Source organism: Echinops telfairi, unplaced genomic scaffold (genome assembly GCF_000313985.2).
Source record: "Echinops telfairi isolate 266 unplaced genomic scaffold, ASM31398v2 ScPeMD7_7424;HRSCAF=8462, whole genome shotgun sequence".
Classification (NCBI taxonomy): Eukaryota; Metazoa; Chordata; class Mammalia; order Afrosoricida; family Tenrecidae; genus Echinops; species Echinops telfairi.
Window position 1 is genome coordinate 75,962,541 of NW_022111324.1, and position 24,636 is coordinate 75,987,176.

General features: G+C 40.7%; 1 protein-coding gene across 4 annotated transcripts in view; it reads right to left on the bottom strand.

Annotated features, from left to right (window-relative positions):
* The window catches only part of PLD5 (phospholipase D family member 5), a 457,190-nt gene that overhangs the window by 106,508 nt on the left and 326,046 nt on the right, over nt 1-24,636 (bottom strand). For all 4 annotated transcript variants that reach the window (XM_004699951.3, XM_045298282.1, XM_045298284.1 and 1 more), the window contains one exon: nt 15,694-15,821. In XM_004699951.3, coding sequence (XP_004700008.1) covers nt 15,694-15,821 — 128 coding nt within the window. The remainder of the gene's footprint in view (nt 1-15,693; nt 15,822-24,636) is intronic.

The following is a 24,636-nucleotide window of genomic DNA, read 5'->3' on the forward strand; positions in this document are numbered from 1 at the left end:
AAACAGCAACAACATCAATCCACTGACGAAGAACAAATTAAAATATACCAAGCAAGAAAAACTTGTGTTTTCCAGTCTAGCCTGTTGGGGCACCATGCCCCTGAAATCTCTTTAAGCTTTGTTTCTGGCCAAAGAAGTGTTTGTGTTCTCTCCCAGATTTGTGCCACTTCTAATTTCAGTCATTTTCTTCTAAGTGTTATCTTTAATAATAACCTTATACTGCACAGGATGTAGAATAAAGTCTATGAAAAGATATTAAAGACCTCCCTTCCTATGGAGTCAACACTAGCCTATGCCTCATGGGTGCTGCTGTCCACTTATGTTGTTAATCTCACCATGTGTTCGGGAATGTATCTAGAGGGGTTTTGTGAAAGCGTTGCCAAAGAAAATAAATAAATAAGAGTGCCTCTGATAGTCTCCTAATCTATTGAATAGAGGATTTATGAAAGAAAGACATTTCTCTGTCATCAACTGTGATGGCTACAAATTATGGAGTATTATCTATGATGCTTTAAGCACATTTCTAGGTCTAAGTCTGTGGTTGGTATTAGTAATTCAGTTACAGAGCTTGAGAAATTGAAACTTAGGGAGGTAAAATAACTTGGCCAGGGGCATATACTAGTAAAAACCCAAATCAAACCCTCTGCCATCAAGTCCAGGCCAACTCATAGTGACCTACAGGACATGGGAGAATTGCCCTGAGTTTCTGAGACTGTAACTCTTTAAAGGGCTAGAAAAAATTCAGTTTTAGTTTTATCTGCCTTCAACTGTGACTGGTGTATGGCTAAATGAAAGTAATAGTGGCCAATACAAACAACGAGGTTGTAACACAGCAAATTTAAGCTGAGCCTCTGTTTCCAGGATTGTAGTGTCCATAAGACTGGAAGCAGAAGCTCACAATGGGGAAGCTGCTTTTGAAGTTTTGTATTGAATTAGGGGCATCCTAGTTTCAAAAACCCTTAACCAAATGGACTATACCTGGAGAAAAAAAAGTGACGAGGGGAGAAATCTAAAATCATGTCATATTGGAGCCATAATGGACAGCTCAGATTGTCAGACAATTTAGAACATAGTGTGGATTGAAGGGACATATAAAGAAAATTTTTGGAAAAAAGTTTCATTTAGGAATGAACATCTTAGGAAAGGTAAGCATGAGGAGGTCAATGATACTCTTATCCTTTCACTTAATTGCATATATTGACCATTTACAGAAGCCACTAACTGATGCCTCCCATGGGAGAGTAGAAAAAATGATTTTCTCCTTCTGCTTGTTTTGAATATAATTATCTGACAAATAGTTATCTTAACAATTGTAGATAAGGTACATGGCTTTGCCATTGAAAATGCAGTCTGTTAGGATATTTCTTTTATTAAAAAAAATAGAGGTGTCCACCTCATCATCTGCTGGACAATGCATATGAAAACAAAAAAGAATTTGGGAGCAGCCCAGGTAATCTTTTAAATCAATACCAGGAGAATTAATCTTTTGTTTTTCCTCATTATATATTTCCTGTGGAATGTTATTTACTCTCCCTTGTGTTTGCTGTTGAATTGTCCTTTGTTTTTGCTCCGTTTTCATTTTGGTTCTGACATAACATTATCTACACTGTGCCAGGTAATACTCCACTTTCTTTGAGGAAGATAAATCATGCCTTAGAAATTCATCATTTCTCAACAGATATCACCTCATTGCTCGCAGGTGAACAGGGATGACAGGGTGTGCCATAAAACAACGACCCTCTCCTGTCCACTGGCATGCCCATGTGCTTTCAACTCTGCCTTCATCTTTTGTTCTTTTAATTGAAAGAAAAAGGGATAGGGAGTGGAATCAGAGAAACATTTTCTCATGGCTAATCTCAGGTTGTGACTTCAACCCGCAGGAAAACTTAAAAGGTGACACTGGGCTTGGCAAAGCACAGCGAGGGTGATTCACATTAGTATCCTAGCAAATGATGATTGTCAGAAATAGCAGCTCGGATGAAACCAGCGGCTTTAGGGTCAAGAAAGAACTGCCACTATTCAGCTGCTCAAGCTATTATTTAAATGCAACATCCAGCCAATATCTTTGCTGTTTCTTCAGTTGCCATTTGAACGTAAGAATTGCCCCTCGGCTCTGTCATGTCCCTTTTTGTTGATAGTACAGTCCTTTTCTAGGTTGGCCCAGCTACAGAAGACTTCCTGAAGACTTTCTAAACACTGCTGCCTCCAATAATTCCCTCTGACCATAAGGGAGTGATGGGAATAACCTGGTTATGAGACAGAGTATTGGAGAGATGATTATAGTAGATTAAAATGATAACTCTGCCCTGAATGGTTAAAACGTTGTCATTTGACCTTCCTTTTGATACACTTTGATCTTGATCTGGTTTTTAATATTTTCTGTTTGTTCCCCCTTCGTCCCCCTCTCCACCATTGACATTAGGGCTTATCGCTGTTGTATTTTGTTATTGTTGGTAGTGCTTTTGATTCTCTGTTATATTTTTTCTATGTTCTTTGGTCTATGAAACCCAGACTGGGTGAATTTATAGAGACTAGAACTAGAATAAAGGTTCCTGGAGTGTACAGCAGGGGAGCAATGGGTGATGGGGAGCTGATACCAAGGAGCACAAAAAGGAAGAAATGTTTCGTAAATGATTGTGGTGATCGCACAACATTGCTTGATATGGCTGAAGTATTGAATGGTATGATGTCTGGATTATGTCCTAATAACATGATTTGGTAAAAACAACAATAACAGGGGCTAATAGAAGACAATATTAATGGAAGATCTTCATGCTCCAGGGAGATGGTTGATCAGACTCTCTACCATAAATTAATATGGAATTTTTGAAAAGGAGCCAAAGGCAAATTAAAAAAAATACTACGAAAAACATAGATCCAAGGGTTTGGGGTTCCCACTAAATCCTACCTCCAGTTTAAGGACAATTAGTTCTTACATCATGGCTCTGCTCAGAACACAGAAGATATGAGTGCTATAGCAAAGTGTGGTAAAGAAATTAAATGGTGCTCGGCATCTGGTTCTTAAAGGCTTGTTTCCAAACAAGCAGCCATCTAAGTGAGATGTCAAGTAAATTCACATGGAAGAAGCACACCAACATTAGTGACTGAAAGACTGTAACCATATAATCTGAAGCCAAAGAAGGAAATAATATCAGAGCCTCAATTGTGAGAATCTGGTTTGCAAAAGGCTATTGATGACAGTGGGAACCCAAGATACATTTGTGAGATCTATACAGGAAAAAAGCCTCCGATGATTTTCCTCTACTCATAATTGAGGGATGGAAAGAAACTGCTTACCAAACAGAGTGCCTTGGAGATAGGACTATAGAAGATCAAAGGGATAAACATGAGTTGAATCATTAAAACCTTGTCTGTTGATCCCCTCTTTGATGCATGTTAGACCTGATCTGTTCTTGAACATTTTATTGTTTGTTTATTCGTATTAGAGTTTATCTCAAATGTATTTTGTCATTGGGGGTGACCCTCTTGATTTTTTTGTTATATGTTTTCAGTATATGAAATTTAGGATTGATGAACCTATAGGGAAAGCAAGTAGAATGTGAGTTTCTGGGGGATACAGTAGTGGTGATGGTGGTGGTGGTGGTGGTGGTAGGGAGGGCATTAAAGGGAGCTGTTGTCAATCAAGAAGTTCAAGAAGGAAGAAAATGTTTGGAAACGGATTGTGGTAGCAATTGAATAACACTGCTTGATGTGACTGAACTATGGAATGATATGATATCTGTATTAGCTCCCAATAAAATGGTTTTGAAAAAAATAAAGTATAGCCCATGCTGAGTGTAAGAAATTAAAAATTTTAAATATGAATAAAGTAAAACCACATGTCAACAACAGCAACAATAAGAAAACAACAACATGTTAAGACAAAAAACATCGTAAGAAACCAAAAAGGACACTACATTAAAGGAATAATAGAAAAAGAAGACATCGCAGATAAAAGAAATCATAAAGATTGGAGCAAAAATAAATGAAGTGGAAAAAATCAATAAGACCAGAAATTGATTCTTTGAAAGGAATAACAAATTGACACTGGCTGGAGGGGGGAAGGGGGAAAAAAAGAGGAGCTTATACCAAAGGCTCAAGTAGAAAGAAAATGTTTTGGAAATGATGAGGGCAACAAGTGTACAAATGTGCTTGATACAATTGCTGTGTGGAATGTTATAAGAGCTGTAAGAGCCCCAAATAAAATGATTTTTAAAAATTTGACACTGGCAAAATTAACAAAGGGAAAGAAGGAGAAAATGCAAATATCTAGACTTAGAGATGAAAAGGGGGAACATGAGGGTCGGAGGATTGTGAAGGAGAAAGGGAAAATCAATCACAAGGTTGGATATATAATACTCCCCCCTACAAGGGGGATGAGTAATTGAAATGTGGATGAAGGGAGATCATGGATGGTGTAAGATATGAAATAACAATAATAATATATAATTGATCAAGGATTCATGAGGGTGGGAGAGTGGGGATGGCGGGGAGGAGCTGATACCAAGGACTCAAGTAGAAAGAAAATGTTTTGGAAATGATGATGGCAACATTTATACAAGTGTGCTTGATACAATTGAACTATGGATTGTTATAAGATCTGTAAAAGCATCCAATAAAGTGATTAATTAAAGGGACTTCTGGGAAGATGGCGACTGAGTAACACATACCAGAGAAACTTCGCAGAAATCAGTGCAGGAGTGTTATTAAGAGGGAAATTCCACACTGCCAGGTCACAGGAGGAGCATCATAAAGATAAGTAGATACAGATCCTCTAGGTTTTGAGAGCTGGAAGCTTTTGGCTTTTACCACAGTGGAGGCCAGCTAGGGTTTGATCTTAGGCCTGCCACTATCTCAGCTGGAGTTGGGATCATTTGGAGCCAGCGCAGGGGTTTTATCTCAACACAGCCACAGCTTGCCACCAACTCGGGGCAGGGATTAAACCTCTTCAGCCAGCTCCATGATCAGAAATCGTAGCTCAGCTACATTGTTACTCTTCTTTCCCTCTCTTCTCTCTATCCCCCTACCGTCTCAGCCACTTAGTTTTTTTTTCCTTTTTCCTCTTCCCTTTTCTCTCACACATCATTGCCTACCCCCAGACCACTCCCATTATCCTAGGGCATTTACTCCTGCCCTTCACCCAGCTGGGAGAGCTCAACCCTTGGCAACATAACCCGAGGCTGGGGAAAGCCTGGCCACCCTCCACCAGGGGATATCCCGCCCAACTTCTTCCTGGAGGAAATTCCCCCTGCCTGCCCTCTGCAGTGCTTAACACATGGCTGGGGAAATTCCACCTGTGTGGCTGGGGGAGCTCCTATCCATCCTCTCTGGGCCCATGTTACAGGGAACTTTCTCCCACTTGCCATAGTGCCTCATGTAGCCTAAGGCAGATTGGCCAACACTCACCAATGTTCCATACTTCTGCAGCAAGCTCTGCCCAAAATCCACAGCGATGTACCTGACAAGTGAAATTCTGCCCACCATTTGCGGTGCTCTACACCAGCCTTCATTGGCACTATCATTGCAGCGGGCACCCCCGCACACCCTCTGCGGCACCCCAAGCTGCCATGGGCCACAACATCACAGCTTCTTGTGAGATCACCCAGTACAGTACCATCCTTGTGGGTCCACAACAACCCAACCAACGTCCCTTGAGAGGACCATCCAACTTGCCCTGCAAATAACAGAATACTGGTTGACTAGGGAAAGAGTGTAGCCACAGGAGGATAAAGGGGTAGGCCAATTCCATAGTGAAATTGGCTGCAGGCAGTTCGAAGAAGCATTCCTACAAGTCTCCCAGAGAAAGCCAGTGCTCTTCGACTCCCTGGAGAATGGCACCTGGCTCCTCTAAAACAATGCAGTGCAAACAGCCATCAGCCCCAACGACCTCAACAAAAAATCAGGAGAAACAAAAGGCAATGGCAGAAGATGTCCTGAACCTAACAACATGCATAGAAGAAGCACCCATTGATCTGCCACAGGAAGAAATTTTCAGAGTGCTGCTTGGAGTCATACAGGATCTGAGGAAAACAATACAGAAAAAGGATGAAATGATAGAGGAGATAAAGTCCATACTCCAAAGGGAAAAACAAGAGCTTAGGGATGAGATAACAAAAACCAGCAGCAGACTCACAGACTTTACCAATCAATTGGAGGAGGCAGAAAACTGCACCAGTAACTGAGAGGACAGCCAAGTAGACTTTAACAAATGCAAACAAAAATCCAATAAGATCCTCAGAGAAGCTGAAGAAGATCTAAGAGCTATGTCTGATGCTATGAAGAGGAACAACATCAGAATAATTGGATTACCAGAGGAAGACACAACAAAGAAGTCATCTGCAACAACAGTGAGAGAATTCTTGGAGGAAAACTTTCCCTGCTTAATGACTAAAAACCAGGCAACCATTCAGGAGGCTGAAAGAACACCAGCTGGATTGAATCCCAAGAAGATGTCACCAAGGCACATAATAGTTAAACTGTCCAACTTTGAGGCAAATGAGAAAATCATGAGAGCAGCTAGGGAAAAACAAGCAATCACATATAAAGGTTCCCAAATAAGAATATGTTCATACTTATCATCAGACACTATGACTAAGAAGAGAGAGTGGAGTAACATATTCCAAAAATTGAAGGAAAATAATGCAAACCCAAGAATACTCTACCCAGCCAAATTATAGATCAAGGTAGATGGAGAAGTAAAAGTCTTCCAAGACAAGTAAAAACTCAAAGAATACGTTAGATGAAACCCAGCCCTATAAAAGATCCTTGTCAACCCAGTATGGGTGGAAGAACAGACTCACCAAGCATAAATAAGAGACTGCCACACAGAACAACCCCACCCAGAGGGCAACAAAGAGAAAACAGCCCCCAAGATAGCACTGGCTTAAGTAAGGTCAAGAATGAACTACACACACACACACACACACACACACTCACACACATGCATAACACGCAGATAGGAAAGGGAGGTAGGAAAACAGCCAACACAAAAGAAATTAAATGACATCAGAGTCCACAGATGGAGATAATCAATGGGCTGAGTTGAGGCATTAAAAGACTGAGGCTACGGATATCAAAAGATATAGCATCTGGGGCCTTAAAGGTAAACAAGTGGCCATCTAGCTCAGAAACAACAAAGCCCACATGGAAGAAGCACATCAGCCTGTATGATCACAAGGTGTCGAAGGGATCAGGTATCAGACATCAAGAATCAAAAGTCAAATCAGTGTGAAGAGGGGGAGTCCAGATTGGGGACCCAAGACCCATCTGTAGGCAATTGGACATCCCCTTACAGAAGGGGTGTGCACACGGCATCTGGAAAGGAAAGGTACAATATAAGAAGCCAGCCAATAATCGAAGATCCATCAAATAGCCATCCAGTAGCATAGGTCCACTATTAGCCGTATGAAAATCTTAATTTTCCATCCAGCAGCTGCCCTTAGACTAGCTGAGGTGTCCATCTACTGATGTAATCCTTTAATTAATTCATTCATTTCATTGGAACCTGTGTTTTTTTTAGCTCTCCTCTGAATTCCTTGTTCAGATTGTGACAAGAACAGAGCGAGGAGGGGCCTGAAACGTTGAGGCCCCTCTGAGTAACACCATCATTCATCCTCATCACTTATACTGGGCACTCACAGCCCTTCCCAGTGCTCCCCAGTTAGACACTCGGCTGCTGGAAGCGATTACTTAGAGATTTTCTACGGCATCACACCGGTTCCCAGCTGCAGGTGTTTGCTCACGCTGTTCCTTCCATTTAGAATGCTTTTCCTTTGCACCTCACCCACACAACTGGGTTCATCCAGCTCCCTCCTCGTGCAGTGCTCAGCTCAGAGCCCATCTTCCCAGCGTCGCGTTCACCGTTTGGATCAGTCTATCAGAATTTCCCTGATCCCAGACCCAGAGTGCTGCTTGTACTAGGCTCCCAGAGCAGCTGGGTGAGGGATCTGTGCATTTACAAAGGGCCCGCTGCTTCGAAGGGCCCTTCACTGTTTAATGCTCTGCTGTTAACATCTTGAAATTCTGGATCATTTCTTCAACAGGGGCACTACATTTTCATTTTGAATTGAGCCTCACATATTGGGTAGTTGGCCCAGCTGGCATCTTCATGGTACAGTTATGTTCAATTTAAAAAGTGTTTGAACACTTTGATTTTTAAAATGGATTGTAATTTTCTCCCATTTTTATGTAAATAAAAACAACATCCACCATCATTAGTGTGGTTCTTTGAATATAGAAAATGTGAAGTAATGAGACTCTCCCATACATGTTTGCAAATGATCTAGTTTTTGTGGTTTGGAGACCAAAACCCCAAACCAAGCTCACTGCCCTTCTGACTCATAGTGACCCTACATGACAGAGAAACACTGCCCCATCGGGTAAGTGCGATGGTAGGTCTTTCCAGGAACAGGTAGCCACATCTTTTTGGTGGATTCAAACCATAGACCTTATGGTTAGCAGCTCAGTGTGTAGCCCATTACATCATCAGGGCTCCTTGGTAAGCAGATAGAGCCCTATAGTTATCAGTTTTGTGACCGTATATTTTTCTTAAGGCAGCATGGTATGGCAAAAAGAACACTAGTCCCGACAGTAAAAATACGACACAAAGGCGTGTGGGGCAGTGGGTAATTGACCTGGCACCTTCCACCACCTCCTTGTTTTCATCTGTGAAATGTGGGTGCTAGAATGACGACTGGCCTGGATTTGCATTTGTGGAGGAAACTGGATCCACAAAAAGAAACTATGGAAAGAGTTCCATGGTCGTTCTCCCACCCTCTCAGTCACAAAGCACCGAGGCTCTGAGGAGTCTGCAGTGAATTAACCTACTGAAGTTTGTTAAACTCATAGTCTCCGTCTTATGTAGTGTAGAATCGTTTTCTCAGGTAACACTCATGATTAATTCACTGAAGCAGTATTTGACAAAAGGCACCTTAGAAAGATTGGTTGTCCTCTGAAGTGATTTCCTATTCCAAAATTAAATGGCTCAGTGAATACATATACCTACGAGATGCCAGGATGATGAATTTGTTCTCCTTGTCATCATAAGATGCAATCTCAGTATGTTCTTTAGCTTCTCAGGGATCCTGTCCCCGGGCTACCTTGTTTTATCACCAGTGAGGTGATGCACGGTAACTGGAAGGCCTCATCTTACTCTTCCCATGCCTCTGTGTGGCGAGGGCGGAACTGTTATATAAGACCCTTTTAGTTTTGTTCAGGATAAAGGTAGGTGGTGCAAACAGGTAACAGGCTTTACAAGTTGGAGGTTTAAATCCACCAAGGGGCATCTTGAGGAGCTCTGGTAGAGCAGTGGTTATGTGATGACCTGTGATCCTCAAGGTCAGCAGTACGAAACCACCAGCCATTCCACGGGAGAAAGATGGGGTTTTCTACTCCTGTAAACAGTTGTAGTCTCAGAACCCCACAGGGGCAGTTCTACCCGGTCCTATAGAGTCACCATGAGTCGGCGTGGAGGCATGGCATCTTGAAAGAAAGACCTAGTAGTTTACCTCAGAAATCAGACATGCTACTCTTACACTTGAGGGATCACCATGAGTCAGAATTGACTTAATGGAAACTTTTGTTTGTTTGTTTAAGATTAAAATCCATGGCAGTCTGTCCTACTGTGGTGGCCACTATGCTACTATGCCAGCAGTCTTTTAAATACCAGCGGTGGACAGATTTCCCGTGGAGCTTCCAGACTAAGACAAATTAGGAAGAAAGGATCTGGTGATCTACTTCTAAAAATTAGCAAATGAAAACTTCACTAATCACATCAGAACAATGTATAATATAATATTAGAAGATAAGTCTCCTAGGTTGGAAGGTAAAAATAGACTCAAGCATGCTTGTGATCATGCAGATGGCGTAGGACTAGGCAGGGCTTCATCGCTCCTATACGGGGTTGCCATGAGTCAGACCCAACTCAATGACAGCTAAAAACAAGATTAAATACACACTGACTGGCGCTGTTGGGTAAGCATTGGGCTGCTAACCACAAGGTTGTCAGTTCAAACCCGCCAGTTGCTCTGTAGAAGAAAGATGAGGCTCTCTGCTCCTATGTAGAGTTATAGCCTCAGAAACCCTGTACCGGGCCTTTGTGAGTCAGAATCAATTCCACGGCAGTGCTCATACCTCCCCCTATTTCTTCTACTTGTATTACAATATTTTTAACAATCTTCCTTCTCCACAGTTGCCAGATTCTCACCTTCAGTTCTAGGCTTCTTGTTAATTTAAGGGAATTTGTTTGAAGAATTATATATGTAATTTTCTCTGAAAATATGATTTTTACATTTTCCTTACTGCTTTGTATATTCCAGCTTCATGTCCACAGAGCCCTTTGCACTAAAGACTGAGGGGCATTTTTCCTTCCATTTCACACACTGCTTACAGTCTTTTGTTGACTTTTCCAGCACTGTATATTGATTGTATTTCTTTAATGATGATTGTGGTTGTGTTCGCCTTATTCCCACTGGAATCCCTATGTCCATGAATTCTAGGAGGGCACCCTGATCCCTCAGAGGAGGAAGGAACATAGATGCAAACACATATTTATACCTCCTAGTCTTTACAATTAAAGCCAGAAGCTAAATGAGTTTGCAGAACTCAAGTATTGGGCAATGATAAGGTGTTATTATATGACTATCATGTCCACCATGAATTGGCCAATGGAAAGCTGTGAATTACTGGAGGGTTTCTTGATAAGTCATATTATTAGAGAAAGAAGAAATCTATAGGTTAGCATCACAGTAAAATCATGAAAGAAAATAATTTTTCAAAAACGTAAATTATTTTAAAGATCACTGACAGTGAAATAAGAGTGCGAGGTTTAGAATTAGACTTACTGGTTTTGAATGATAGTTTTGGCACTTCCTAGGAAGGGTTATTGGGGGTTGGTTACTTATCTGGTGTATCTTAGCTTCTTGTTTTGTAAAATTAGGTGATAATAGTAATATTTGCAAGAATATTGTGAGAATTAAGTAAGCTCATACTCTTTAAATGCTTTGAGGAATGTATAACTCAAAAACTCAAACTCATTGCTGTCATATCAATTTTGACTCATCATGACCCCACAGGACAGGGTAGGACTGGCCCTGTGGGTTTCTGAGACACTAACTCTTTACAAGAGTAGAAAGCCTGTCTTATCCTGTGGAGGTTGAACTTTCATACTTGTACTAATTATTTCTGCATGTAATTATTATGCTTACACCCAACTGTTCATAACTGAAAATCCGTTCTACTGCGTGGGATTTGTTGTGCAATGTTCTAGTTCACACTAACCTCTTTGCTATGAGGAACCGGGTGCCAGTGAGTCAGTTTTGACTCACACTAACCCTATGCTCAATAGACTGAAACATTGCCCTGTCTGATGCCATCTTCACAATTGCTGTTTGAGCCCATTGTTGCAACCAATGTTCTAACCCATCTCCTTGAAAGTCTTCCTCTTTTTCCTTGACCCTAAACTTTACCAAACATAATTTCCTTCTGCAGGGATTGCTCCCTCCTGATAATTGGTCCACAGAGGGTAAGGCAAAGTCTCCCTCTTCTTGCATCTCAGGAGCATTTGGAACACACTCCGAGGCATATTTGTTTGTTTTTCAGGCAATACATGGAACTGGAAATAATTCTTCAACAACACAAAATTCCAATGTGTTCATTCTTCTTTGGTCTTCCTTACTGATTTTCTCGCTGTCACATGCATACGAAGCAATCGACAATTTGAAGGCTTGGGTTGAAAACCACAAAACCAAACCCACTGCCATCAAGTTGCTTCTGATTCATGGAGCTCTCAGAGGGTAGAGTAGAACTGCCCTTTAGGGTTTCCAAGGTTGTGCGTCTTTATGAGAGTAGAAGGCCTCATCGTTCTCCCAAGGAGCTGGTGGGTTTGAACCGGTGACCTAGTGTTTCACAGGCCATTGTGTAACCCACTATGCCACTAAGGCACACCTACTCCTCAAAATGACATCTTCAAATACATATTGTACGACATATTTACTTTGGTTTCTGACTGCTGCTTCCATGAGTGTGGGTGATGTAGGACTATAGTCTCAGGAGACACTAGAATTAATTGGGATGACACATTGCACAAAGACAATGGTCTACATCCTAATTAGGTGTGTAGCGACTGGGGTCTTAAGAGCTTTGAATGGCCATCTAAGGTGCAACTATTCTCTCTTCCACCTACAGCAAAGGAGAGGGAAGAAAATCAAAGAAGCATGGAAATAATTAGTCCAATGAACCATACAAACATCAGCTTCCACTACCCTGTGTCTAGAATTAGATGGCATCCAGCGACCCCTATTAATTGCTCTGAAAGGGAGTACATGACAAAGTTCTGGGTAAAGTGGGAAAAATGTCCAACAAAATTCAAAATCATAAAAACAGATCAGGCTTATTGCTCCGACAGAGACGGGGATTTCAGTGTCAATGGCTCCCAGTCAATCTTCAGATATGAAACTGAACTCATCCCATGGCTCAATTTTTAGTTGAACAATTTTTAGTTAAACATTAACACTAAGGATATATGCATTCCTAGAACAAATAATCATTTGAGATCAAAAGGGTGGCATTTACCCAAGATTGGGAAAGGAGGAATGGAATGGAAAATACAGGGAAGAAGTGGCATAAATGATGCTACATTGGGGAGAACATAATAAAAGACAAGAAAAAAACTAAAAGAGTATGCATTGGCTGCAGTCTGGGTCTCACTATCTTTTATATGTATACCTGACACACCATCAGAGATGCGGCATACAGAATCAAAATTTATATTTTTCACATTAGAATTAATATGGGAAGGAATTGGCTTTAAAGATACCAAGGGCTCAAGTAGAAAACAAATGTTTTGAAAATGATGATGGCTGGAAGAAGCACACCAGCCTGTGCGATCTAGAGGTGTCGAAGGGATCAGGTATCAGGCATCAAAGAACAAAAAAATCATATCCTTGTGAATGAGGGGGAGTGCAGATTGGAGACCCAAGACCCATCTGTAGGCAACTGGACATCCCCTTGCAGAGGGGTCGCGGGGAGGAGACAAGCCAGTCAGGGTGCAGTGTAGCAACCATGAGACACACAACTTTCTTCTAGCTCTTAAATGCTTCCTCGCCCCCACCCCTACTATCATTATCCCTTACAAATCTGGCTAGACCAGAGACTGTACACTGGTACAGATAGGAACTGGAAACACAGGGAATCCAGGATAGATGATCCCTTCAAGACCTGGTGGTGAGAGTGGTGATACCAGGAGGGTGGAAGGAAGGTGGGACAGAAAGGGGGAACCGATTACAAAGATTACAAAGATCTACATATAACCTCCTCCCTGGGGGATGGACAACCGAAAAGTGGGTAAAGGGAGATGTCAGACAGTGTAAGTTATGACAAAATAATAATAATTTATAAATTATCAAGGGTTCATGAGGAAATAGGGAATGGGGAGGGAGGGGGAAAATGAGGAGCTGATATCAAGGGCTCAAGTGGAAAGCAAATGTTTTGAGAATGATGAGAGCAACAAATGTACAAATGTGCTTCACACAATGGATGGATGGATGGATTGTGATAAGAGTTGTTAAGAGTCCCCAATAAGATGACTAAAAAGAATAAAAGAAAATGATGATGCAACATATGTACAAATGTGTTTGTTACTACTGATGTATGGATTGTTATAAGAGCTGTAAGAGCCTCCAATCAAATGATTTTTTTAAATAAAAAGATTCAATATTGAAACTCAATTATGGGCTCAAGTTTACTTATCTATAAAAATGGAGAACATAGTATTTTCCTACTGGAATCACAGGTTTAAATTTAATGAACCATTTAAATATCTTAGAATAGTGTCTGGCATTCAATATCTCTTCATAATTATTGTTATTATTATTTTGTTCATAGTCATTTTTATGCCAGTAGATAGTGCCTAGTGATGTGAATATAAATAATGCCACAATATAAACTAAACCATACTTTCTCAACCATTGATCAAATCTTATCCTAAGAAAGGATCATGGGATTTTCTTTCAGTAGTCCCTCTCCTTTGCAAGGTAGGAGCATGTCTCTTCTTAGACCAGGTGACATTGACTATCTATCTTATAAATATGAAATGAGAACTGAAACAAAACCAAAACTCACCTTGGAGAAGTTGGTACTTGCCTCTCTATTATCTACTCTATGAAGAGGGAAACAATTGGACATTTAGTAGTTAGTTTGTCTAGTGTTTTGCTTTTTCACTTAGCATCTTTATCTAGTTCAACAGGAAAAACAAGTAGCTTATGAGAGGGTGGAGGCTGGCATGTGAGAAGGACAAATGGAAAAGGAGATCATGGACATATGGGAAGCAAATGGTTAAATGTCTACAGCTAACAGTGACTGTGACGTTAGCTCTTTCTCTCCAATGTGGCTTTCTCTACAGGGTGGCAGTCAGAGGTCTAGCTGCATATCAATGATTTCCTTTCCCAGATGCCAATAAATAGAAATGCACTGTAACTCTCTTGATTATTTCCATGACGTTAAGGCAAACAGTAGGGCCTGGGAGTGGCAGTGGTTAAAAGCTTGCTGGCTAACTGAAAGGTCAGTGGTTTGAATCCATCAACTGCTCTGACAGAGAAAGACGTGGCAGTCTGCTTGGAAACCTTTTGGGGCAGTTGTCCACTGTACTGCAGGGTAACTATAGCAGTCGATTCAAATTTGATTCAATGACAATGAATATATATATTTATGTTAAAAGAGGAGTCCCTGAGTAGTGCAAGTGTTGAAGCACTTAGCTACTCCCTGGAAGATGGATGTTCAAGTCTCCTACCCAGATGCCTCAGAAGATAGGCTCGTGATCTACTTCTGAAGCATCAGTCAGAAAACCTTCAGGGGCAGGTTCTACTCTGAAACATGTGGGTTGCCCCGAGATGGGATTGACTCTCAGGCGACTGGCTTTTTGGTTCATTGTTAAAAGACTTCCAGCTAAGCTGCCCTGAATGCCCTGTAGTATGCATACTTGTTTGGTCAGTCTTCTTGTGCACCAAATGGTCAGGTACTTCTTGCCATTGGTTGCCCATCTTCTCAGCGATTTTGAAATATGTTGTGGACTATTTCTGGCACAAATACATATTTGAGAATTTTAAGGTTTTCCAAATATATTGCCAAGTATTTGAAGTCAAATTTTTGCTAAGAGAAAGATAGCAACAGCTTTATTTCAAGATTTATTAAAAAGAGAATTCAAATGATTAGTATTCTACAACATAATCTCCTCTCCTAAACTTAGGTATTTCCTTTGTCTTGTAGATTATGTGATACCCCGCAAATTTAGGTTTGTACGGTACTCCACGACTAGTTGAAAGGTTGGTACTTTAAAGCCCCACAGAGGCACCTTGGCAGGCAGGCCTACCAGCTGGTTTCTAAAAGTCAGGCTTAAAAACTCAATGCACAGTTGTACTCAACACACATGGAGCTGCCACGAGTCAGAACTGACTCCAAAATAACCCATTAATGTACATTCTCCATAAACCTGCTCCAAAGAATTTGGGAGAGAAGCATTGGTAAGACGATTCTGCTAAAGAAAAGTTAATCATATCACATTCCAAAAATGATGTTGCCCTTTGAAAGTACACAGTTAAACATAATAAATGCTATTCTACCCACCCCAGTCATGGAGAGGTGCTTGAATACTTTATAGAAATTGTATTTTTGATGGTTTATATAATGTGAAAAGATTACCTGTCCCAGTGATCTCCAGTCTAAACTGGCACTGCCGAGGTACACGTGCTGCTTATCTACGATCCAGAAGGAAGACTGGAGCCGGCCTTTGTTGTAAGCAGTCATGTTCATGTATGTCACTTCAGCCCCTAGGAGTTCAAGAGGGTACCGGTCAACCTGTGCTTCAAAGTCCAGAGCTTGTCATCAATTATCTAACAGAAATACTCACGGCTTTTTGTTCATTGTAAGAGGATTTAAGAGAAGTCAATTTTTTTTATTAGTTCAGTGGACAGAAAGCCCTCAAATAGTTGTTTTGTTCCCAGAAAGAAAAGAAAAAAATGAAATGTCGTAGTTTCCTATGTGTATACAGAGGAGGTTCTCTGCGCATTTATCAGGGAACAACTTTTCAACTCCAATCTCTATTCTAGTCCTGCTTCCATTGCTTGCTATCTGGGTGGCTGCATAGATACACCTTGTTGTTGTTGTTGTTCAGTCAATTACAATCTCTGTGTGTGGAGTAGAACAGAGCTCTATAGGGTTTCCAAGCTTGGGATTTTTTAGAAGTGGATCCCCCAAAGGCCTGTCATGGGAGGGGCCTTTAAGTACATTTGAATCATTAACCTTTGGACTAGTAGTAGAGTGCTTAACTGTCTGCACCACTCATGAACCCATATTATTCTTTTTTCTTGTGGGATATTTTAATATAAATTCATACTAAATTCAAAGATCAGTCTTGTTTAGTATTACAGCTCCCCCTCAACAAGATATTGGCATTCTTCTCGAACCCTTGTGAACTTTTTCAGTGGCATGCCTGGATGGTGTGAACAGTTAACACACTCAGCACTGGCTGGAAAAAATGGATGTTTGAGTCTACCCAGCGACACTTCAAAAGAAAGACCTGGAGGTCTACATCCCCGCAAATCCGTCATCGAAAGCCCCATGTCACACAGCTCTCCCCTAACACACATGGCATCATCCCGAGTCACAATGGGCTCAACAGCAACTGGCTGACCCTTCCACTTGCCTTTGCTTTCAGTTTCCTTCTGTGCTGTTTATTTTGGTTTTGGCCTCTCCTTGGCCTTTACTTATCTGATCGTTCTTATTTAAGTCTGATTATTCACACTTATTAGAAATGCAATCGCGAATGGTTCACTAGGTCACTCAGTTAAAACCCAACCCACAGTTTAAGAAATTAATTTGGTCAGTTGTTTTAAGCATGCTGCAGCTGTGTCAAGTTATTATGTATGACCGTTTCCAAATTATTCACTGAAAACGTCTCCATAGGAGCATATAGCCCACTCAGAACAAAGACATTTAAATAATGTGTTTCTTAAAGGTCTATTTGCTTCAGAAGAACAGCCCCCTATGCATACATTTCAGAAGCTAAGCCATTTCGGTCTTCAGGGTGACAGGGACAAAGCAGGTTCTGCAATATTAATGAAGAAGATGTACTCCGGTGCCACGCTTCATTGCCAGTATCTTCATTGCCTGCAGAATAAGTACTGTTTTATGCATAAGCATTAACCACTTGCTGTTGATTCAACTCAGACTCTAAGTGACCCCATGTGTGAAGGGTAGAATTGTGCTCTGTAAGGTTTATTTACAGTGCCTGTTTTTTTTCAGAGTAGATCATTAGGTCCTTATTCAGCGACCTCCCTGGGTGTTTTCAAACTTCCAAACTTTCTGTTAGCACGTGAGCACATTAACTATTTGCTTCCCCAGAGAGTCATTGTTTATGTACAGGGTACATTTCAAGACATTGGTAAGGAAGAGTGATGTGAGCTATGAACTAAACCCTAACTTGAGAACATGGAAACTATCCCCCTTGTAAGATGATGAAACGAGAGGGTATCTTAGAGGCGGATCTGAGGGGAAAGGAGCGTCCCTACAGATTTTCTCTGAGGTGGAACAGCAGCTTTATTCTAGAAGAAGGGCACATGCTTCTCAGCCCCTCGTGGGTCATCCTGGCACCAAGAAATAGATACAAACCCCCAAGGAGGAAAAGTTGGGAAGCAGTTTGAAGCTCCCAAATGGAGGTCAAGGCGGCTATACTGGGGGGCCCAACATGTGTATAGAGGTGTGGCACCCCTTGAGACGTAGCTGCCCATGGACGAAGAGCAGCATTTGGCTTTTGGACAATTCCATTATGCACTGCGTATCAGAACAGTGTTAGGCTACTCTACTGGGAGGTTAGCCTAATCGACATGATGTCAGAGACCACCGACCGTCCTGCACCTGTCAGGGCCTCAGCTACTGGTTGATCCTGTCCTGCAAGTATTTCAGAAAGGAGCGATGCTCCTCTTCATTTTTCACCAGAGAGCAAATGTCGGAAAAGCCTTCAAAAAAGTTCATGGAAAGATAGAATTAAAAGCTAATTCAATTGTCACATAAACTCATATTTCAGATGTTATGCTGTGTCAAGTTGGGGATAAAACACCAAAAGTCATATTGAAATCCAGGTGATTTAAAGTTTAACTGACCACCTGTCTGTCACTTTTGGTAGACAGCAGCGTTTCCAGACTAAGACAAAATGGGAAGAAAGGCCTGGTGATCTACTTCTGAGAATTAGTTAATGACTAATTTAATTTTAGTTAATGACAACCCTACAAAGCACATCATGGCATTGTTTGAATAGCGCTGGAAGATGAAACTCTAGATTGGAAGGTACTCAAAATACACAGTGGTCTCAACAGTAGATTCACACATAACAGTGATCTTGAAGAGGCAGAAGGCTTGCCCAGCATTTTGCTGTATTGTATGTACGACTGCCATGATGTGGAGTTGACTTGACGGCAACTAAAAGTATACTAATGTACAACATTTTAAATGTTCAAGATCTTCTTGATTCCCGATTAAAGCCAGAGAGTGGGGCAAACAGCAAGGGTGCACTGAGTCTCTGAAACATCAGGAAGGGAGAAGTCAAGCCCCCATCATTGTATCAAGTAATTCTAAGTGAAGGCTGGGAGCATGAAAAACTGAATAGTTCCACAGTTCTGCCTGCTACAAAAGCCAGGAAAGCTATAAGTAGAAATAGAGGAAGACGTAACCTTGTATCTTAACTTTCATTTCTTTAACACCTCTGTATGCCCAGAACAAAGATAGCTATTATAACAATTGCATATAATAGACATAAATTTGGTCTGTTTTAATACACGATAAACTACTTAAACATTGTTGAAGAAAATGAACTATTGGATGAGACATCTGGAAAAATGTCTTTCTACAAACGGTTTATGGAATACCACTTTCTCTTTAAGAATTATAGATGTCCCCAGGTTTTCTATAGTTACCTTTACATTAGTGCCTGTGTTTGCTAACCAAAGAAACCTGGAGTGTTTTCTGAGAAAGCAACAACAACAAAAATCACTGAGGTCAATTTGCAGTGTAGGCAAACATTCCTGTCACCTCCATTGATCCTGCGGAGAGCTTCTACGAGACCAGAACCATGAAGGGAACTTTCGAGATAGCTCCACGGGCCATGCATATGAAAGAATGATGGTGCTGCTGGCCAAAATCTGTCCTCAAACTGAATATTATTCTCATGAGTTTAATTTGTCATAGAAATTTTTTTGAAGAAAAAGGGATATAATCATAGATGATATAAAGGATCAGTATTTGATGTGGTTGAAAGCATTGAATCTGCTGAGTGTGTAGAGACTCCTGGTCAGAACTACAAAGACACATATCTGCTAATACTTTTCAAGGAAATTTACTTTGCAAGAAATAATGACGAAAGAAAGCAAAATAAAGTGGAAGCTAAATTATCAGCTAAACAAGAGGAAGAAGATACACAGAATTTAGCAGAAGGTGTTGAAATGCAGTCTCTAGAAGAAAAGGTGTATTAGTTACTGAAATTTTTAGGCAGCCTAGATGATCAGACCTGCTGAGAAGATTTACACATCTTTTTTTCATATTATAAAGAAATAAAATGGATAGATTGTCAGAGGAGTAAAAGATGAAGTAGTTCTATTTAAAGAAAAAGCTAAGGAAATACTGGATAAAGTTAGAGATGCAAGGCACAAAGGATTACAAATAAGGCACAAAGGAGTGGCAGGAGAAGTAGTAAAAGCAGAGGTGAAAAAGTGGCATAGAAAAAATCATGGAAGATCAATACAGATACCTGAACAAATAGAAGTCAAAAGGAAAGAGAAAGGGAAATGAACTTGCCCAGCTTGGGTCTTCCAAACGAAAAGTACAAGTTCCGGGCAAGAACTCTATGTTTGACAGCGATGATGAATGCAATGGAAACGGTGCAGCTCCACCCATGAACCAAGCAAGACAAGAAGCAGAGAAGGACTTGTATCAAAACAACAGAAAATGGCTCAGGAGACTAGTGGTTTAGTAAACCATAGTAAAATTAATTTTTATTAGGCTATAACCTACTCTTGCCTTTGGCGATGTTGAAAAAGAAAAAGAAATTAGGTCCATGTCAATGTCCACCTGTAAGAAAAGAAAAAAAAATTGTTTGTCTTTTGTTGTGGTTATTGTTGTTATTCAAAGAGGATCTCGGTATTTGAAAATGCTTCAAAGCTATACTCACAAATGGACCAATAAATAACATTATGATAAATGGAGAAAAGGTTAAAGTTGGCAAGAATTTTGTCTTCTTTGGATCCAAAATCAATGCTCATGGAAGCAGCAGTCAAGAGATCAAAAGACAAGTTGTATTAGGTAAATCTGCTGCCCAAGACCTCTGTAGAGTATTGAGGAAGAAGACTAAGGTGTGGCATTTTCAAGCCATAGTATGCTCCATTGCATCATACGCATGTGAAAGTTGGACACCATATGAAAACTAGCTGCATTGGAATTGTGGTGCTGGTGAAGAATATTCAGAGTACCATGGACTGCTCAAAGGACGAACTCATCTGTATTGGAAACAGTAAGACCAGAGTGCTTCTTAGAGGCAAGGACAGCAAGACCTTGTCTCACATATTTTGCACATATTGTCCAGAGAGACCAATCCCTGGTGAAGGACATCGTGTTTGGTAAAGTGGAGGGCCGGTGAAAAAAGAGGAAGGCCTTCAGCAATGGAAGCCAAGCCAAGTCACAAAGACCCTGAGGAGCCCCCAAAATAGACTTCATGCTAGGAGGGGCAGTTCACAGAATCCCCCAGGACCAGTGGGGAGACAGTCATAAAGCTCAGCAGACAGACCTGAAATTATGTATGCTTTTTTGTTATTTTTTCCTCTTTTTATTCAGTCTTTTGTTTTCTTTTTGTTTTGTCTCCATCATTGTTGGTTTGCCTATCTATATAAGATAGGCATGGGAAGCAACCTCAAGGAGAAAGCAATGGAAGTGGCGGTTCTTGAGGGACCTGGGGGAGGAAGAGGGTGGGAGAAGCCAGTGGTGAGCAAACTACACCATAGACAGAGGAACAACTAGGGAATTAAAATCAACAACGAGGAGGATGTAAAGATTCTGGGAGCAACAGCAGTGTTGGAGCAACAGCAATCTAGCTGAGAGGAATTACTAAGAGGCAGAAGAAGGGAGAGCATGATGGTGGAAAAGGAGGAAGGTAAAAGCAAACAGAGGAAAGGTCTAGGAAGCAAAGCTAAGGATAGAGGTATAAACACAGGTGTGTACATTTGTAAATACATCAATACAAAAAATAGAGGTACTTGGATATGTACATATATTTATATGGCAATACATTGAGGAAGTGGACAGACTTTGTGTCTCTTCTTAAGCACCCACTCAATGAAAAAACACTTTGTTCTAACAACCTGACATTCTGTGATGCTCACCCTCCCAGCAGGATGGCTGAAGACAAAATGGGTGCTTAGTATATGTGATGAAGAAAGCTGATGGTGCCTGGCTATCAAAAGACACAGCATCTGGGGTCTTAAATGCTTAAAGTTAAACAAGCGGCCATCTAGCAGAGAATCAACAAGCCCACATGGGAGAAGCACACCAGCCTGTGCCATCATGGGGTGTCAACGGGATTGGGTAACAGGTCAGAAGGCCCAAAACAAACAAACAAGAAGGGGGAACTGATAGTAATGATGGACCCATAACCACCCCCACCCCCAAGAGACAAAGAACAGAAACCGTGGGGGAAGGGAGACAGCAGTTGGTGTAAGATATTAAAAATATATATATATATCAAGGGATCACAAAGGTGGGAAGCGGGGAGGAAGGACAAAAAAGAGGAGCTGATATCAAGGGATCAAATAGAAAGTAAATGTTTAGAAAATAATGATGGAAACATGTACAAATATGCTTGATATAATTGATGTATGGATTATTATAAGAGCCCCCAATAAAATTATCTTTAAAAAAACCAAAACAGTGCTGGGTTATCAGATGGTTCAAATGTCAGAAAGAAAGGTCTTTCACTAAATTATCACAAACTAAATCAGTATAAAGTTTAATAAAATATATGCAATATAAAAAGAGCTAAAGAAAGAAAACAGGCAAATAAACAAAGTTGAGAAGCAAACCTAGTGATGAGCATTTGTACTGCAGCAGTTAAGGGCAACACCTATCCTGAACAGTGCAAGTGGGGCTGCCTCACTCCCCCAAAAACGATATCCAGTGTTTCATCATTAAGTCACTGTGTTAGGGTTCTCTAGAGAAACAAAACCAGGATGCTAATAATTTTATATATATATTTATACACATAGATAGATGTATAACATAAGAAATAAATAGTTATTTAAATTATAAGACAGTACAAATGGCTCAGTGCAACTCACTCCCATGAGACAGTTGTGAGACACTGGCAGTCCTTAAGTCTTGAGGGCCGCCGGGTAGTCCTCTGCAGAGCAATTCAGGCTATGGGGCACAGGCAGCAAACAGCAAGGCAGGTCACCAACAGTTAGCCAGATGACAGGGTCTGACAGTCCCCTGCTCAAGAGATGTAAATTCCAATGGTGTGGCGAAGCAGGTCTTGAAGGAACCTCAAATTACAGTGACATGGTCCACGGGTTAGGTGTCCCACAGGTAGTGTAGCTTGCAAATTGAGGCAAAGAACAAGCAAGGCAGCTGCACACTGGTCCGATGATCAAAGAGCAAGAGCCAAGAAAGGCGAGGCTCGTGGAGCCATTTATTTCCCTGCCCTTCAATTAATCCCACATGTGTTTATAGGCCAGGTTGGCACAACAAACTAACTACCTCAGCCACCATCACTTTGTATTGTGTCTGTGAATATTATATACTAATGTTATCTTAGCTTTTATGTGTTATTTCGTAGGTTATTTTTTGGGTCTGGAAATATTAAAAAAATTTCCCATATAAATTAATGCTCATTGCTAATTTGATTTATACCATTTCAGCTTTAAAAAGGTTTCATAGGTATGCTCTATTTTTAGATTGTAGGGAAACCTGTATCTTCTCATCTCTCTTCTGTTTTCCTCTGAAAACCGACTATTTTTCTTAATTTATTGTTGGACATGTGTGTGTGTGCTTAACCATATCCAATAAGTCCTTCAGTTTGTCACAAACAATCTTCAATATTTTACCTAGCAGAATGTATGCTTTCATATGCTTTCTAAATATGTTTGTGAATGAACTTTACAGATTATCTTCATTGTGCTTAAAAAAAAGTACTAGATAGTTAACAATGTTTTGTAACTACACATTGCATCTAATTATGAAATCTTCATTGTGTAACTTATTGCAATAGTATTTCACACACTCAATTTACATTTACTTGATAGTATTTTAGAATTATAATTGTCAATGAAGATCATATACATTTATAGGAAGCAGTTTCTTTAAATATTATAAAATATCTTTTAAAAGCTGGCTTGACTGTGGTCGTTAGGTGCTGTCAAGCCAATTATCACTCACAGCAACCTGATGTGTAACAGAACAAAACACAATGCCTGATCTGTGCCAATGTTCTTACGTTTAAGGCTACTGTTATAAATGGTTTGACTAATATAAGAAAATTCACTGCCATAGACTTGATTTCGACTCATAGCAACCCGCTAAGACAGAGTACAACTGCCCTTTTCAGTTTCCAATACTTTAAAATCTTTACAGAAATAGACAGTCTCATCTTTCTCTTGTGGAGCCGCTGGTGGGCTTGAATTGCTGGCCATGTGCTTAGCAGCTCAATGCATAATCCACTATGGCACCAGAGCTCCTTTTGAAACAAAGTAATGTGTCTGTATATGTATTCAATATGTAATGATGTAATTTGGCAGTTACCTATACTCGAGTATAAGTCGACCTGAACATCAATGGAAGCACCTAATGTTACCACAAAAACTGCATAAAAAATGTGCTGACTGAAGCTGCAGCTCGGGGAGAGGAACATGTCTGATCAGAGCACACGGGAGCAAATGAAGGGGGAGGAAGAGAGAGTGGAGCACATCCTGACCCAACAGGCCTGGAGGATGATATCCTTGCTCCGAACAGCCAATGCACAGAGTGGACCATCTGGCTGATCCCTCTTCGAGACACGCCCTCCCTCGCTGACCCATGGCCCTACGGGAGACAACAATGAAGACTCAGTGTCGGGACTGGCCCGGACTGACCCTGCGACACTGAGGCAAAACACTGAAGGTGTGCAGCAGAGCAAAGGGGAGAGCAGAGCAGGGAGCTCCCGGGGGAGTGCAAAGGATAGACTCTGGGGTCAGAGGGTGGCACCCCATCGGACTTGACTGGAGGACACGCCTAGAGATAAAAAATCAGACCTTGATCTATTTACAGGTTTTCTTTCTTTTTAAAATGTTTTCTTTTTTTAAATTAATTTATTCTTTTATGGCTTACTGGTTTTCTTTTTTGTTGTCATCACTGTGTTCTCACTCATTGCCTTGTCTTGCTATGCCTTGTTTTTTGATGCATATTATTATTTGTTATCTTTTTTTTGTTTTTAATCATTTTATTAGGAGCTCATACAACTCTTATCACAATCCATACATACATCAGTTGTGTAGAGCACATTTGTACATTCATTGCCCTCATCATTCTCAAAACATTTGCTCTCCACTTAAGCCCCTGGCATCAGGTCCTTAT